The 16,671-nt window shown below is 35.4% G+C and overlaps 1 protein-coding gene across 1 annotated transcript; it reads right to left on the minus strand.

Moving 5' to 3' along the window:
- Window positions 1–3,317: 3,317 nt before the first annotated feature.
- Window positions 3,318–15,120, minus strand: LOC131875368 (U-box domain-containing protein 33-like). The gene is made up of 10 exons (XM_059219470.1): window positions 14,970–15,120; window positions 14,772–14,890; window positions 14,556–14,680; window positions 10,230–10,354; window positions 9,908–10,125; window positions 9,582–9,764; window positions 8,936–9,451; window positions 8,108–8,851; window positions 7,815–8,002; window positions 3,318–3,846 (listed from the first exon to the last, which is right to left on the minus strand). The coding sequence occupies exons 1-10, from the start codon at window positions 15,118–15,120 to the stop codon at window positions 3,318–3,320; spliced, it is 2,898 nt and encodes a 965-aa protein (XP_059075453.1).
- Between the last annotated feature and the right edge of the window lie 1,551 nt (window positions 15,121–16,671).

Genomic DNA, 16,671 nt, shown 5'->3' on the forward strand with positions numbered 1-16,671 from the left:
TTTAATTTGCGCTTTTCATTCAATAAAAATTTCAGACTCAATTTCTTTTCAAGCACATGATATTCCATAAAAAATAATCGAATATCTAAGTAGAAATGAACTCCAACAAAAGTCCAAATCCCTCATCAAACACACAAATTTGAATCTCCCAAAATAGACATTTCCATTCATTCACTGATAAATGCATATTTCCGTTTTAAGCATTACATAGTGAAAGACAAAATATATCAAGTTTGAAAGCTAGCAAAAACTCGGACCTTCACAAAGTCTTTTAAAAACATATAAATAGCCATACATCGGCTAACTAAAATTTAGGGAAACACAGAGTTTACATAACTCTACCCCTGAGTCAAGCTTTAGCTCTCAAAATGTAACCAGAAAACTAACTTTTTAAAAATAAAACTATCCTATAGTTCATCATTAAATAATTTCAATGGCTAGCATGGTCGAGATTGTAGCTACGAGGCAAGATTTTTGGGTTGGTTCTGCATTGTGTTGGAGACACGTTTCCACTCCAAATGAGCAGTTGAGAAGTTTTATATAATGACAAAGTTTGGGATTTTGGTATGTGCAATCCTCTGGCATCACATCTCCTTATCTTGCCAAACCTGAGAAACGATATTTGCATGGTTCCCCAAGTATCCTATGTTAGACAGTTCAAATAACGGAAAGGCAACTAAGAGGGGGGGGGGGGTGAATCAGTTATCACAGATTATCAGAACTATTAGCAATTTAAACTTTAATATCGGAACCCAAAATATTAATACCAAAATAGCAGATAAACCAATTAAGCATAAACAATAATCACAGAATAAATACCATCCACATAACACTAAGGTTTGTATGTGGAAAACCCGATAAAGGGAAAAACCATGGTGGGAAGCCTACCCTCGATCAGATAATACTTCTGCAATAAGTATGTGAATTACAATTGAGGAGTTTACACTTGATGGAAGGCCAACAACCTAAAGCGCACTGCTCATCACAAAAGGAGCCTCACTGACAACATAGACATCTAGACTACAATATGGAGAAGTGTTGAACTGCAAAAGATAACATCTCCTATGCTTGAGTAAAGTTCTGGTTAAGCTCAATACCAGAGGACTAAATCCTCTTACATAAACCCAATTCGATCTCCAATGATCGACCAACTCCTCTACCTGAATGATATTACATTATTTGCACATTACATTCCTTGACCATGACCCCTAACAATAACCATGATGATCTATAATGAGATCTTACATCTATTTATACAAACCCTCAACCATAAACAATCAAGTCGACCACCAAATAATAAACCAATTACAAACCATGTCAGCCTTAGACCTAAAAAATAATATCAACACATAAGACATCTTATAAATACATCAATAGGTCCTATCCACATGTTACATTAAAGTTTGTTCATAACTTAGATCAACCGAGACCTAGTATAGGTCCACACGCCATAGAAATGATGTACATCCACCAAGTCTTGAACATGATCACCATCAACAACCTAAAACTCCACCAGAAGCTACACCAACACCATTAATGCAATTCATCAAAGATCTCCACCAAAATTTTTGTCGGTGAAATTCTTGCTGGAACTAGAAACCAATCTTCTAAGCAAGCAGGATAGCATATGATCACTAGACCAAAACCAACTTACCAAGTATGAGTATAAGTATCATGAACAAGCCAATTCCATCACCCAATTATACCGGAGCCTACTGGATCATGCCAGAACCAAGTTAATCAAAAAACATTCAACTTACCGGGATCAGAAGGGTGCCAGTAAAGCATCCAAATAGCTAGTATTGGCATCAATGACAAAACATCAATGTAACACATAATCAATTCTACCAAATGGCCAACATCCTATGCATGGGAAAAGGAGGGATTAAATCTTTGCCACCGTTGAGAAGTCATTTGTTGTTAGAGCCTTTGTTTCTCTAACATAGTTAATTTTTACTTCAAACGATTGAGTAATGACTTCTAAGCTTTCTATGGTTTTTCCATCTTATTTTAGGAATTTAATCCCTATACACTTCAAATCATTTTGTATTGATAAAACGAATTGAGATAACTCATCTCACAACTTAGCAGATTCACTGTACCCTTGTTCCACTATAAAATTTTGCCATTCAATATTTCTCCTACACACATAAAGAATGTTATCACCCAGGCCCTGTACTAGTTTTTTCGACATAAATTTCATGATGCCATATTTCTGTACATCAACCATTTCAGCTACTACAACTCTCCATTTGGTTTCCTCTTTCTTCCAATTGGTAATTTCTGTCTCAAGTTCTTTCATTACAACTATGGCATTCTCATATACCTTGCTCATATTTTTGAAATATTTTGTGCCAGATTATGCGATCCCATCTAATCATTCTAGGAAAATCTCAGTCACCATATTACTCTTCTAGATTTATCCTAGAAGGTTTCGATTAACATGCAACTTAGGATCGAATGACATAGGTAGCTGGGAAATTGGCCGAGCATTTGGATTATGAATGACGTCTATATATTATAGCATATGCCTTAGAGTTTCTTTGAGATTCTTCTTATCCTTCTCATCTTTCCATGTCTTGTTAATTATTCTTTTAGTGGAGGCCTCCAAATGGTGCACATCTACCACACTTGATCCAACACCTAAATTAATTTTTTTAACATTAAAATCCTTTGCTAACAGATTCTCTATTTTATTATCTGAAATAGGATGTGCTATCTCAGCAGTCCAACTTCTCGTATCTTGATCAAATTCAATTTTGGAAACCCTCTTTATCCTTTTGGATTTTGGAGTTTTACCTAGGAACTTGTTAATCATGTCCTCAATTGGAACCAAGACAAGATCTGCATTCCTTTTATTGCTGCTAAGAGTGGTGTCCAACTAATGGGAGTACCAAGACCTACATATTTATTTACTTGAGGTTTCTCAACATCAGCTAAAATCAATGCACCTTTAGTACCTTCTTCTTTCTTAGGTTCTTCAACATCTCCAATCTCCAAAGTGGGTATCTTGGTGTTTAGTTCTACCATTCTATCCTTAGCTTCTGGAGACCCTTCCAGATTGACCACCACTGAACTCTCTGGCAACTTTTTATCTTTACTCTTGGTTCTTGATCTGGCAACTTTTTAACAAGGTACTTCTTTCAACCTTTGACAGTATTTTCCTCAAGCTTAATCTTGGTACCACCTGCATCACAAGTTTTAACAAACTTATTAGATGAAACCTTTTAAACAGAACAATCCTTGCTAACAAGCCTTCCCAATCTCTATTTTTTTAGTCATTGTTTATCCCTATGGATAAAAAGGAATATCCTTATCTAAATCTGGTCTTCTGCTTTCTTATCCCACTTTATCTCAGGGATTGGAGAGCCCTGTACTTTTTCTGCATATTGTGGGTCAATCAAATATTCTCCCTCATCCATAATTCCTATTATATTCATTTTGAGCTGGAAAGAAATAATTTGTTCTACCATGAATCTAGAGAATGTTCTTCGTCTAACTTCAAATTCATCTCCACAATCCTCCCAAAATTCTTCAAGCTTTGAAACATGTGTGAAATTATCTTTAAGAGATAAATGTGCATGAGAATAACCTTTGCTATCAAAATTTGGTCGAGTAACATAGTGTTGAAGATTCAGCTTCTTGAAATCAACTTCCAAGTTCAAGGCATCTGAGACAGAATGACAAATATGGTAACCCAACTCAACCAGGAAAGAGATGCCTGAATCTTGTCTAGCCAAAGTTTTCTTGTCAATATGAGAAAGTTGCTTGCAAAATTCAATTAGCACAAAGCGATCAAGAACAAACTTCAACAATTTAAATGCTTCTCCTTCAAACCCTCTAACCCTGATATAGATGGACCGAAGATACTAAATGAAATAGGTTCCATAGGTGCTCAATAGCTGTATTGCCTCATTAGACAAGCACTTATTCGCATTTCCTCATAGTTCATAAACTATCCTCCTTTCAAATACATCATGAACTCTTCTAAAATCCTTATGAGATTTCTATAGCTAGAAGTGCAGGTGGTAATCATAAATATTCATTTGATTAAACCATTTTGCATGATGCAATCTTGGCCAAGGTCTAACACATGACAAATAGTAAAAAACGTATGAGCACATGTAGAGATTCTTGTCTCTGAGACAATTACTTAGCCCCTTATGCAATCTCTCAGGAATTAATTTTGTCCAATCAATATATCTGTTCTCATCCAATATGACTTGTATGTAAAAATACATCCAGTCTACCCAATAAAATGCTTGCTGACTTCCTTTAACTTTATGCAACAAAATAATTATATCCCTCACTTATTTAATCAAATGTTCCCTGGTCAAGGGTTTAGGCAATCTGGAACAACCCTTCTGGAATTTCAGGAGCCAATTCCTAGCTATAACACTTCTGTATTGGGTTTTGTTTTAAGAGAAAAACCCATATGAGGTGGTTATTGTCCAATATTAATATGGTTCTTTAATGGGAAGTTTAAAGACTATCATAATGGTTTCTCTATTTAAATTTAACAAAACACCACCATTTGCATTTTTTATGCATCTATGAACAGGGTCCTACTTGTTCATACAATCAAGTACTAATTCAGGGAACTGTATAAAAAAGGGAAGACTGAAGCTTCTATTAACTCACTGTCTACAATTCTTCCTATCATAGGTGAACTAGAGGGATTTCTAGCTCTTTCTAAAATTCATTTAAATCTACATGAGCTAGGGACATATCCCCAAATTATGGAAGAGAACAACCTAGATGAGATTTTTGCCCTAGTTTTGGTGGGACAGGTCTTATTTTCAAAACCAAAACAAGCAGCAATATCACCCACTACAATTACTACAATAAAATCAACAGTTTCTTCCTTGTAGGACGAAAATGATAGAGATGGCAAAGATTTTCAACTCACCTTTCATATAATTGTGTGTCTACTAATTCTGAGAAAATTACCTCCAGCGTTGAACCTCCACCTTTCTTAGTTAATCTTTTCCATGAAGATACAAATCTTTTGTAAAAAATTATATAAATGGCAAAAAATTTGGTTTCATGATTACCCCAACTTATTCACTCGTGTTGAGTGATGGCGGAGATGACAGTTCTGACACCCACTTTTATTACATAACATTTTACATGATCTTTTATCAAAAAAATGATTACCACCTTGTGAAAAATCTTTTCAATTAAATCACTGGGATTTCTAGAATATTCCTTACATGATGTCAGTCTTTTCTTTTTCTCGGCCTCTACCTTGCAAAGCGCTATCTTTAAATGTAGAACAGTTGAACCATTGAACCATTGAACCAATGAAATCACGAACCAAACTCCGAGTTCAAATGAAAAGGTTCATAGACACGAATACTTTAGACATAAAGATGTTTTGGCTCAAACACATCGACTATGCTAAAATTAGCACACACACTATCAAGGCATGGATATTCCAATGCAAAATTGAACCAATGAATATAAGAATAGGGGCTAACATGTCTCAACTATCAATCAAGTTATTTTAAGAGTTAATCCCTTTACTTAGGAAATATTAAGGTCTTTGTCTTTTAGTTAGGCCATTAACTACTAGGAAAAGGGGTCGATAACCAAATGAGCCAAAAGGATTAAGTAATAACTTAAGAAACTAGTAACTAGGAGTACAAGTTGAACATCCAATTAAAAGAAAATTACATGCACCCAATACAAGAAATAAAGGCTTTAAGAATAGGACAAAATGGAAACCCTAATTAGATGAAATAATTAAGAAATTGATTCTTAGACCACTATTATTAGAACATACTAATCTATCCATATCATAATGTTTATAATAAAATGCGCAATCTCTTAATCCCATTATTCTACAGATATGATGCATGAACATTCTTCTATAGGGAATGAAAAGAATCATGCCAACTTTTGTAGTTTTGCATGACAAGGTTTGCAACATTTAGTAGTTTTGCACCAAGACTCTGAATAACAACCATATGCACTTCAATTTCTCCACAGCTCTCCAGCCTTGACATCAAATGGCAACAATAATTTTTAGCATAAGAATGGATACATGAAACTTGTGGGTATGGATTTGGATGTTGATTACATGACATTGTTACAAAGTCTAAAACTCAACTAACTGTTTGAAACATAATATTTTCAAGTAAATAGTTATGGAGAAGAAACCTCATAGTTGGTATCATCTATGACATATTGGTTTCTCTATTCCTTGAAGATGTGCTCTTTAAAATTTATGAAACGAAGTTTGAGATCATCTTTTCCTCCATTCTTATATTTCTTGTGTAGTTTGAACTTCGTTCTCCAATAAAATGAAAGTGCATTAGGTGTATATAAGTACCATCCATTAACTTAACTATTTTTTTGATAGGAGAAATCATATTGTTAAAATATGGAAAATGATGCCCTATAAGATCATTCAGAACTTATAGAAAGAGAGAAAGAATAAATATTTAGCATTATCAATTTTTCTTGGATGTCCTTCTTGAACATCTTAATGTTAATTGTAAAGAGATCTTGAAATCCAAAATCATAATGAAAATTCATGAAACATGAGTTGAATCAAAGGACTATGCCTAATGTAAACTAGTCTAAACTCAACTTTGATGGTACTTACAATGGTATTACATGTTCCATAGATAGTAGAGGTGTCATCTAGGACTACATTTAGAACTTCCTTAAGAAATACTATCAATATCCCTAGTGTTGCCTATAATATGGTAGAAATTTGGGCTCTCATTAAGAGAATAAGAATTGATATCAAACTTGATGTCAAGTAATTAGAGGCCACTGGGGTCTATTTAAAAATTATCACGCAATAAAGGATTCTAAGCATATCAACCAAAATGTTTAGAACATAGTGAAGGAAATTCATACTCTAAGATGCCACTTCCAAATATTGCTTTCAATAATCACTATAAAGAAATATACCAATACATCTATCTTCTTACTAATTATGGGGCCAACTCGTTACCTAATGAGAGGAAGTTTTGATATGAGAATCCTCTTTAGTATGATTGCTTGGCTAACCTAATAACTTGTTACTTAGTTTCACACCATCAATAGTTTGTTTGGGATAATGAATTCATTTATTCTTCATTCTATTGCTTAGTATCATTATGATTTTTTAATGATAATGGGTTCATTCAACTCATTCATTTCAATGTGTGGTGTTCCTTTTTCACCTTTTTGGTTCTAGCAACACTATCTTCTCCTATTATCTACTAGCTATCTGACTTACATCTTCCTTTTTAGCTTTTGGTATCTTGTTTGACATTTGTATGTTGGTTTTCTATTTTTGAAAACTCTTTGCTTCATTCTTCTTATTTATCTTTTTGTAGTTGGGTGAGGTTTTTTTTCCTTCAATTAAAATTAAAGTTTAAAAAACACAGCTTTATCATAAAACACAAACTCCTTTATTTAACATGTGAAAAAAAATGCAATGATAGATTTTTTGAAATGTAGGAGTGCCCTCCGTATTGATGTTCAAAATTTGTACTTTTTGATTTTATGGGTGCTGCGAGTTTGACTCCTGAGAGATGATCATGTATCCCCTACTTTTTTATGAATGGTATACTTTATTTTTTATTAATAAAAATGGCTGCTATTCATTTAAAAAACAAAAAAATATTGAAAGGATTATATTTTATATAATCAAAAAGTTAGTAATGACATGGAGAACTGTAAAAAATAGATAAGTAAAAAATAGATGAACAACGATATGAAAATAGTGGAGGAAAGCAACGGAATTAATGAGATATGGCAATTTTAAACAAGCAATTATCAAAACAAAAGGTATGATAACTTTTTAAAAGATTCACAGGAGATTTCCTCTTTCTTGCCAATGTCGAATGGCTGATCTCAAAGAATGGTTAGCGATCAGATCCTTTTGCTCAAGCTTTTTATTTGTCATGGGCGATGTGCTGTTTCCACGATCGATCCACTCTTTAATTGCCTCCCTTTCGTATGTGAAGCCGTCTGCGGCAACACAAGGATCTCGCATAATAGTCTGCAAATTTCAGAACAAAGGGAAATAGTGTTAGAAAAACTCTTAAAAGTTCAGCCATTTGTAGCATGAAGAAGTCAAAAGAAAAGAGTATAAAGCGATTCTTGCCATTGATATTGGACAGAAGAAGAAGCCCGGAACATGTGTTTCTTCAGCGTTGCCAGTTCTGCTGATCTCAGGGGGAACGACTGTAAAATGTCGAAGTTTATCCAGCATTTGCATCACACTTGGCTGAATGTCCGGTCTATTCTTTCTTACTGCTTCCGTGCAATGTAAAGCAAGATAAGCCAGTTGAGTAGCCAGCGGGAATGGCCATTCACCGGCTGAAGGATCCAAAACCTCATCCAATTTTGAATTTTCTAGCGCACTTTCAACCTCCTTTACCAGTCCTAACTCCGCTTTCCCCGTGAGAAGCTGAAGTAAAATCATTCCGAAGCTGTAAACCTCGGATTTGGTAGTGTACTCGCCGTTACTCTGGTATTCAGGATCCATATACAAATATGTGCCTTTTAGCTCTGATTCTTTCTGCACATCTCGTGATAGACGACGAGCTTGGGCGAAGTCGCCGATTTTGCCTACATGATTCTTGTCGAGGAGTATATTTTCGGGCTTCAGATCGTGGTGGACTATTGGATCTGGCTTTAAACTGTGTAAGTATTGTAAACCGGAGCAAATTTCCGCACCAATGCGAATTCTGGTGTGCCAGGGTAGCGGCGGAGTGGCGTCTTTGCAGCTCAGACGATCAGCTTGGCTTCCGTTAGTCATATATTCATAAAGTATACAACCATGCTCGAAACACGCTCCTACGACTGTCACCAAATTGGGATGCCGAATGTCTCTTAAAATATCGATCTGCCATGAGAAGATTATAAGGAATCTGATATTAAGAGGAGGAGAAAAACGTTGAAGTGCCTTATAAAACGTTTATGTGCATACCTCACGTTGGAACTCCTGGCGGCCCTGCAAACTGTCCTTACAGACCATTTTCACGGCAACCGTTGCTTGTCCAATTTGGCCTTTGTAAACGGTTCCGTAGCCGCCGCCTCCAAGTTTGGTATGGTTGCAGAAGTTCCCAGTAGCGGCTTTAATGTCTTCCAATGAATATTCACGGAATTCAAGGTTATTTGAGGAGGAAGAGGGGGTTTCGAGGCGAGACGTAGAATGCAACAGCTCTTGAAGCTGTTTAATTTCTTCCTCCTTTTCTTTCAAAATGTGGTAATTTTGCATCTCCACCACCATGAGCTTCTGTTCTGCGGCTTCGAGCTCCTGGACAGCTTGATCATGTTCATGTGAGAATTCCGCAACTTCTGTGGCCAGTGAAATCCCCTTGTCGATCATTGCTTGAAGTTCCTCTTCCACTTCTTTTAGCCGCCTCGTTAACTCTTGGCAATTCTCTTCTTTCATTTTTGAGACCGATTTCGCGTCCTCTAGGCCAGTTTCACTGGCTCTTAACTGATAAAGACAAGAAAATTCAAGCATATTTACCGCGGCCCCTTTAGCAATGTCGTCTTAAATAAAAGAAAAGAAAAAGTAGTGCCGTACCTTGCGAAGTGATTGCGGCTTCTGCTTTCTTTCGTCTTACCGTCTCTTTTTCCACTTCTCTCTCTGCATTCTTACGTCTTACGATCTCCTTTTTGAGTTCTCTCTCTGCATTCTTACGTCTAACGGTCTCTTTTTCTACTTCTCTCTCTGAATTCTGACGCCTTACGGTCTCTCTGTGCATTTCTCTCCTTATATTCTCCGCCACTTCCAACGCCTCCCTGAGCTGAAATTTCAGGGTTTTCGTATATGTTTACATCTTTCCAAATTCCCAGTTAACTATCGCGAGAAGGATTGGAAAACCTTTAATTAAAATCGTTTAGAAGAAAGAAGTCAAGAACTAAATAATGTTTAAAAGTGAGAAAATACTTGGACATTGTTATGAGTTTCATCTCCATCAATTTGTCGATTTTCTTCCACTTGTATACTAGAAAAGAGTTCACTAATCACAGGCGTTATATCCATCGATGCTTCGAAACGAGACTGGTTCTCTTCTCCCGCAGCTGAAAGATTCCCCGGAGTTTTAACGGAGGTGGCCAAATCTGGTTGAAGCTTTGGCTGCAATGAAAACGATCGAGCAAAATCCTCTGTTCATGTTCCGAAATTCACATTAGCAAACAACGATGGTGCTTATAAAATTCAGCTGTAATAAAATCAAACGATATTTTGCTAATCCCGATAAATCACTGACCATTATCCGTTACAGATCCTTCCCTTGCTGCTACAAGTGTTCCTTTACAAACGATCGATATTTCGCAAGAGTTGATCGCGTGACTTAGGACGTAACCTGCTTTGCCTGTTACTTGCATCTTTTTCCTGTACAAAGTTTAATTAGCAAACAATCACTGTATTGAAAAACTGAAGATTTAATAACAAATTATAAGAACAGATAAGAAGACTCGTATAATTTTTCATGTTTATCATAGATCCTAACTCGCTGACAATATGAAAAAAATGAATAAATTATGAAGCTCCCTCATATAACTGTGCTCAAACTTTAGGAATCAGCATAAGTCGTGTTGGGTTAACATAAACTAATTTAACAACTAATTTATTAAATGTAAATCTTAATTTCTTAATAAATCTCTTTTAAGATTTACATTAAGAAAAAAGAAAAATGAACACTTAATCATCATCAACCTAAACTTCTATGTCTAGGCAAATGAACTAATTATACAACTCTACATCAACATCAATCCAAACTTCTCTATCTAGGCAAATGTCTTGATTACCCAACTCTGCATTAGCATCAACCCAATATCCTCATGTCTCGACAAATGTTTTAGTTATCCAACTAACATTCAACGATTCATAGTCAATTTGTGCATTCAACTATCCATGGACTAACAATAACTCACCAGGTTTGTAGATTCAATTACCACAAACCAACAACAAATCACTAAGTTTGTGGATTCAACTATCCACAAACATAACAAACATTTGCATGGCCCCTCTTGCTCCTAAAAGGAATAGAGATGAAAAGATGCTTCACATGCAATGAATATACCTAAACAAGAGGCTAGCTTGAGATGATAGATATCTTCCAACCTCTAATATGAATTCCTTATGATCCAAAATTGTAATGAAATACCACCACATGATACTAGAAAATCCACATTGTTTTAGGATGACTCGATGAATGGTTACAAACCACTTCTAGACATCCTTAACATTTAAGAGTGCCAAGAAATTATGACTCAGAAATATGGGGACACATTTTGAGATTAAGGAACTCCACTAAGGGGTTTCAAAGGATTACTCTTTTCGTCAAAGGATTTTGATTTTCTACCATAGGCTTCTAGACAAACTTTTACAATTGAGTTATCTTAAACAAACTTTGTCTTGTCAAATAAGGAGGATGAAATTCTATGACGTGGAGCCTTATTTAGGAGATACATGGGAAAAATTGGGTATGAGGTACAAATTGCAATCAATTAACAAATCCAAACACTAATGGATTTGTGTTGGGAGCGTAATATCCCCCTTAGAGTAGGTGCCTTTACCTGCGATTTAGTACATCAAATATTTCTTATCAAGGATAGGCTAACATAACTTGGCTTGTTAGGGCCATTCGATTGTGCACTCTGCAAAATCAACAAAGAGACTTTCAACCACCTATCACTTTCTTTCCTCTATACAAAAAAGTGTTGGGGGTGACTACACCAAAGCTTAGGATAGGCTAATACTCTCCCGACAATAATGAAGGATCTATTTTTGGTTGGACAAAATTGTATAAAAGATCCTTTTGGGATAGCCTGAAAAGGGACAATATGAGAGCTGTGAGAAGAGATAAATATTATAATCATTAAAGATTTGACTTCCCTAAGGGAAATAGTAATCAGCAAGATTCAGGATGTAATAACTAAGATTCAAAATATTAAAACGAGTACAAGGAAAGAATAGGCCCTTTCATCATGAGACAAAGAATAAGAAATGCTAGACTCTTCTGACAATTCCCACCCACTATTTGAGCAAACTTTTTCACCTCAAATCGATGAGCTAACACAAAATGGACTTTTCCTCCTAGCCAGAGACTCAAGTTAAGCTTTGTCAAGGCACAAATGAAGGAAACCGGGAGAAGAGCAGATGCAAAAATATTAAATTAAGACTTATATCAGACTCAACTTCTAACAGAGACTCAACTGCTAACATTTAACAGCTCTATGGAGCTGGACTCTGCTCTGAGAGAGTGCATACAAAATGCAGAGCTATGAAATATATAGACCTTCTACATAGCACGGAGGAGAGAGGACATACATTAAATAATATATTTTGAACTGTCCAAAACGAATGTGATTTGACAAAAAGACAGGGTACATGATAATCCATCCAAATCCAAGGGAAATCTGCTTCAATCTTTGTTTGTGACAAGTCTGCAGATCTGATGTACATACAGAGGATATGACATGATAAGTTAAGTGGGAGTATTGAGCTTTTCCCCTTGCCAAAGATTCAATTTAAACATTGTCATGGTCGCGAGAGGGAATCTTGGGACTTTAGGTGCTAGATTCTTCATCCAATATGAAATCGAGGAGCTTTGCAAAGAAGGATCTATTAAATTGCTTGTGGGGACAAAAAATGATGCAAAAAATATTTCAGTCCTAGCGAGACTCAATTTTGAAAGAAATCTGGTACAGAGTAGAAACCCATAAAATGAGCTCAGAGGAATTCAGGCCCATAGCATTGAATTTATAAAGCAATGCATATTAAATGATGGTCAAAGTGTTAGCTATGATATTTAACATGGGTAATTGAGAAGATTAGGCAAGATCAACGAGGATGGCTGTACGCGGGTGGAGTCGGCTCTTTGTCAGCTGTCGAAGCTTCTGATTTCAATGCATTGGTTGACAATTATATCTACCAACAAATTTATACGACAAAGATAAGATTAACTCGATTGATTTTAAAGGCGACACCATGATAGTCATCCCAACCATAAGTACTCGAAAGGTTATAAATTGGAAATTGATCAAGCAGATATGCCAATACCTTGAACAAATAAATGATTTCCTCCCAAGGCATGTCTATAGTGAAGTTAATAGGGCGGCAGACTTTCTGTCCAGTCATGGTGTGAAACAGAACGAAATTTTCAAGATATCCTCCAACATGCACAACTAGGATGGTTAGTAGACAATCTTGCAACAAGATAAAAATCTTATCGTAGATCTAAGCGACATGCGATATGAAGATTTCTTCCGATCAACTGACTTGCCATTCAGTCAACAAAGACCACAGACTCTACAAATATGGCAAACTATAGCACCAGAGTGCTCATGTTAAGAGCAACGATGACAGAGAGAATGGCATTTATAAGTTGCATCTGTCATTGTGCACAAGTAATCCTGGGCATTGTATATTTAAAATCAATTACAAATTGAATTTAGTACAGATATATTTTATTTATTCATTTGTAGATTTCAAATAAGACACAAAACATAAATTCAAATTAACATGTATATAAAATTTTATCTATCTAATATCTCTTATATCATGATTGGTCTCTAAATAAAAGTTACATTTTGATCTGCATAAACAATATAAGAAAGTAGTATTTTATAGAGGTTGAAGTCTTTAAAGACACAATGGTTCACTAGATCACCAATAAGAAAACTTCTAAAACAAGGTAATTGTCATCTATGAAACATTACCAAAATCACTATAAACTGATTTAAAATTTTTATTTAGAAACTCCAATTGCATTCATAAAAATTACCAATTCCATTTCTAGTTACACGCTTGCATCACTATCCAACAGACATACAGCTTCAAAGAGCGTCTAAATACAATATGAGGTGGTAGAGGATGCGATCTGAGCAGTCATAGCGGAAAAACGTTTGAGCCACACCCACATCCATTATGCTTCACTATTGGAGTTATGCCTATACAACACAGTTTTATTTTCTTATGACTTTGGCTGGGTGCGAAGGAGACGAATAGATTTAATGTTCCTAAGTTTCAATCTGAAGCTATTAAGGCCATGTCTACACTGAGCAGAGATCCAAAGAAAGGGGTGGTTGGTGATGCAATCTACATTGCTATAGCAAGAAAAAATGAAGACATGAACCAAGCCATCACATTGATGGGAGAGGGACTGAGTAGAAACAACATGGAAACCTACGCTTTCTTCATTACTCACCATGAAAACCTAGATCCACTCCGACACAGATTGAGCGACTACAAGAAATAATAGAAGGCCTGTGTACCTCCTTCTACTATCAAGCCTGATAAAACGAAATATGTATGAAAATCGATATAATCTATATTTTTGGTAGCTACCCCTTGGTAACAATTTGCAAACAAAAAAAACACAACATGCAACTAAAAGTAGTGGGTCGTGTCCTGTAAAAATAAAATACACCATGCACGGATAAAATTAAAATTATGCCCTTCATGCAGAGAGAAAATAGAACTGTTAAATATATATTTTTAAAAAGAGCTGATTATGACCTGTAGTTCATAGCATCAGTTATCTACAAACACCTGATGATCATGAAAACTAGAATATTGTTCCACGTACTTGGATTTTGCACTGCCTGGTAACGATGTGCCCATGATAAGCTTCCTGATGCCCAGCTCTAAAACCATTTCGACAATTCCCCTGGAAACATCAGCCCTCTCAACTATCAAAGGCCTTGCTTCTACCTGTTATATATCAAGTTATTTCAGATACTTTGTTTCAGGAAGCCCTCATTTTTTAAAGTGATAAGTACCACGTCGGGTTTCAGATAAATACCTTGGATCGGGAGCAAAATTGCTTGTAAAGTTCCATACAATCCTTTAACTTTTTCTCTTCACCCTCCTTGTGCTCGTTCACCATACTAATAGATACTCGGTTAACAGGGATATTCCCAACTGCAAAATTAAAAGACATTGAGTTTTTAAGCGAATTGAACAGACACAAACTTCAATTCAAGTTTAGTGAAACACTTACCGGGCGATGGAATGGTTGTAATCGGAAGCTGAACATGGAGTAAAATTAGAGAGTCAGCTGGTTTGTTGTGGAGAGTCCACTGGAGAGTATAGGCGCCTTCTAAGACGTCTGTTCCTACGGCTACATAAACTTCCTGACACCGGCTTCCCATTATAGAATCCTCACGCTGAATACCTCTATCTGGGTATGTACCTTCATCCCTTTGCCCTTACAAATAGTGTGGACATTTAAAAGCCTTTCATACAATCTAGCCATATAGCTTTTTTTGCTTACTTGAAAACAATGGCAACGATAACACCCATGACGATCTACTTAGTTGCAAACATAGGCAACGATAACACCCATGAGCATATGTAGGAGCAGTTTTACACAGTCAGAATATCTATTCTCATGATCAGAAAAAAACATACTACATACGGGTTGATCAAATAATATTCAAATTCTTGCGTGGTATATTCCTACGGTCACCAAGGTCAGCTTCGGTGCTACCTAGGCTTCTATCTGGCTTAAATTTACACCACTTATTTGGAGATATGAACGGGTGTAAGCCGTTCGATTCGTTCTGAAAATTATTGCAAATTGGATAATTTGATTTGTATGGTCGGATATGTGTGTTATTATTTTATCATTTAACTTGAATTATTTTATGGTTTATGTGACGCTATTTTATTGGAGTTTTGAATTTGTGATGTAATTATCCATTTTGTATTATCTTAAAGGTGTGATCATTGTTTTTTTGATGTCTTGGATTGTGTTATCTTTATTCATATTTTGTAAGTATGTTTGACATGTTAAATGAGTGTGTAAATTGATTATCAACATTAGTTAATTGTTATTTTCATAACTTATTGTGTGTATGGGAATATCTATGACCAATTTATGACTAGTATATCTTTAATTAAGTTATATGATTATTCATATGATTTCATAGAGGTAGTTAGGTTGACCTACATGGAATCTATGGCATAAGTGTGGTATACATTAGTGGTTAGTTTAATATCATCATATTGATTATTTTGTTCTCATAAAAGATCATTGGAGGTAGCCCCTTTGAAACTATTTATTATTATTAGTTATTTGTACCATATTTACTATTATATACTTATCTTGTGTAATTTTTTAATTATAAGTCCTTTACACCTAAAAGACAAGAAATATAAAAAATTTTAAATTAAGGAAGCTAGATTGTGAACCACATATTTCTTTCAATTTGACAAATTCATTTCTACGATTTGGATTGTTCATCAATGATATATTGAGTGACCTACAATCAAAATTTGAGATTATTTGAAGTAGTTATGGTTGAGTTAGTATGAAATTCGGATTTCCGCCAATTCACTTTTAGAAATACGAAATACAAAGTAGTAGTGGACATAGGACCAATAACCATCATCTTTTTGTCAACTTGACCCCCCGATAATAGACATAGTAGGAGCCAAAAAAAATAGTAATGGAAGATCCATTAATATATGTCACATATACCAATAGTGGATAATTCTTTAGCTTTTTTTACCATAATTAGCCCATTACTAGGACATTTGTGATTAACTACTAGGGCATTTCTCCATTACTACTGGCTATTTTGAGTTATCTACTATTGGCACAAAGGTGATTATGTATTGGACCACACTTTGAAATTTGTACTTTTGGACCTTTGTGCACATAACAAATTCCACAGTGTGCATCGTTACTACCCACAAGC

Source organism: Cryptomeria japonica, chromosome 4, assembly GCF_030272615.1.
Source record: "Cryptomeria japonica chromosome 4, Sugi_1.0, whole genome shotgun sequence".
In the NCBI taxonomy this organism is placed as follows: domain Eukaryota; kingdom Viridiplantae; phylum Streptophyta; class Pinopsida; order Cupressales; family Cupressaceae; genus Cryptomeria; species Cryptomeria japonica.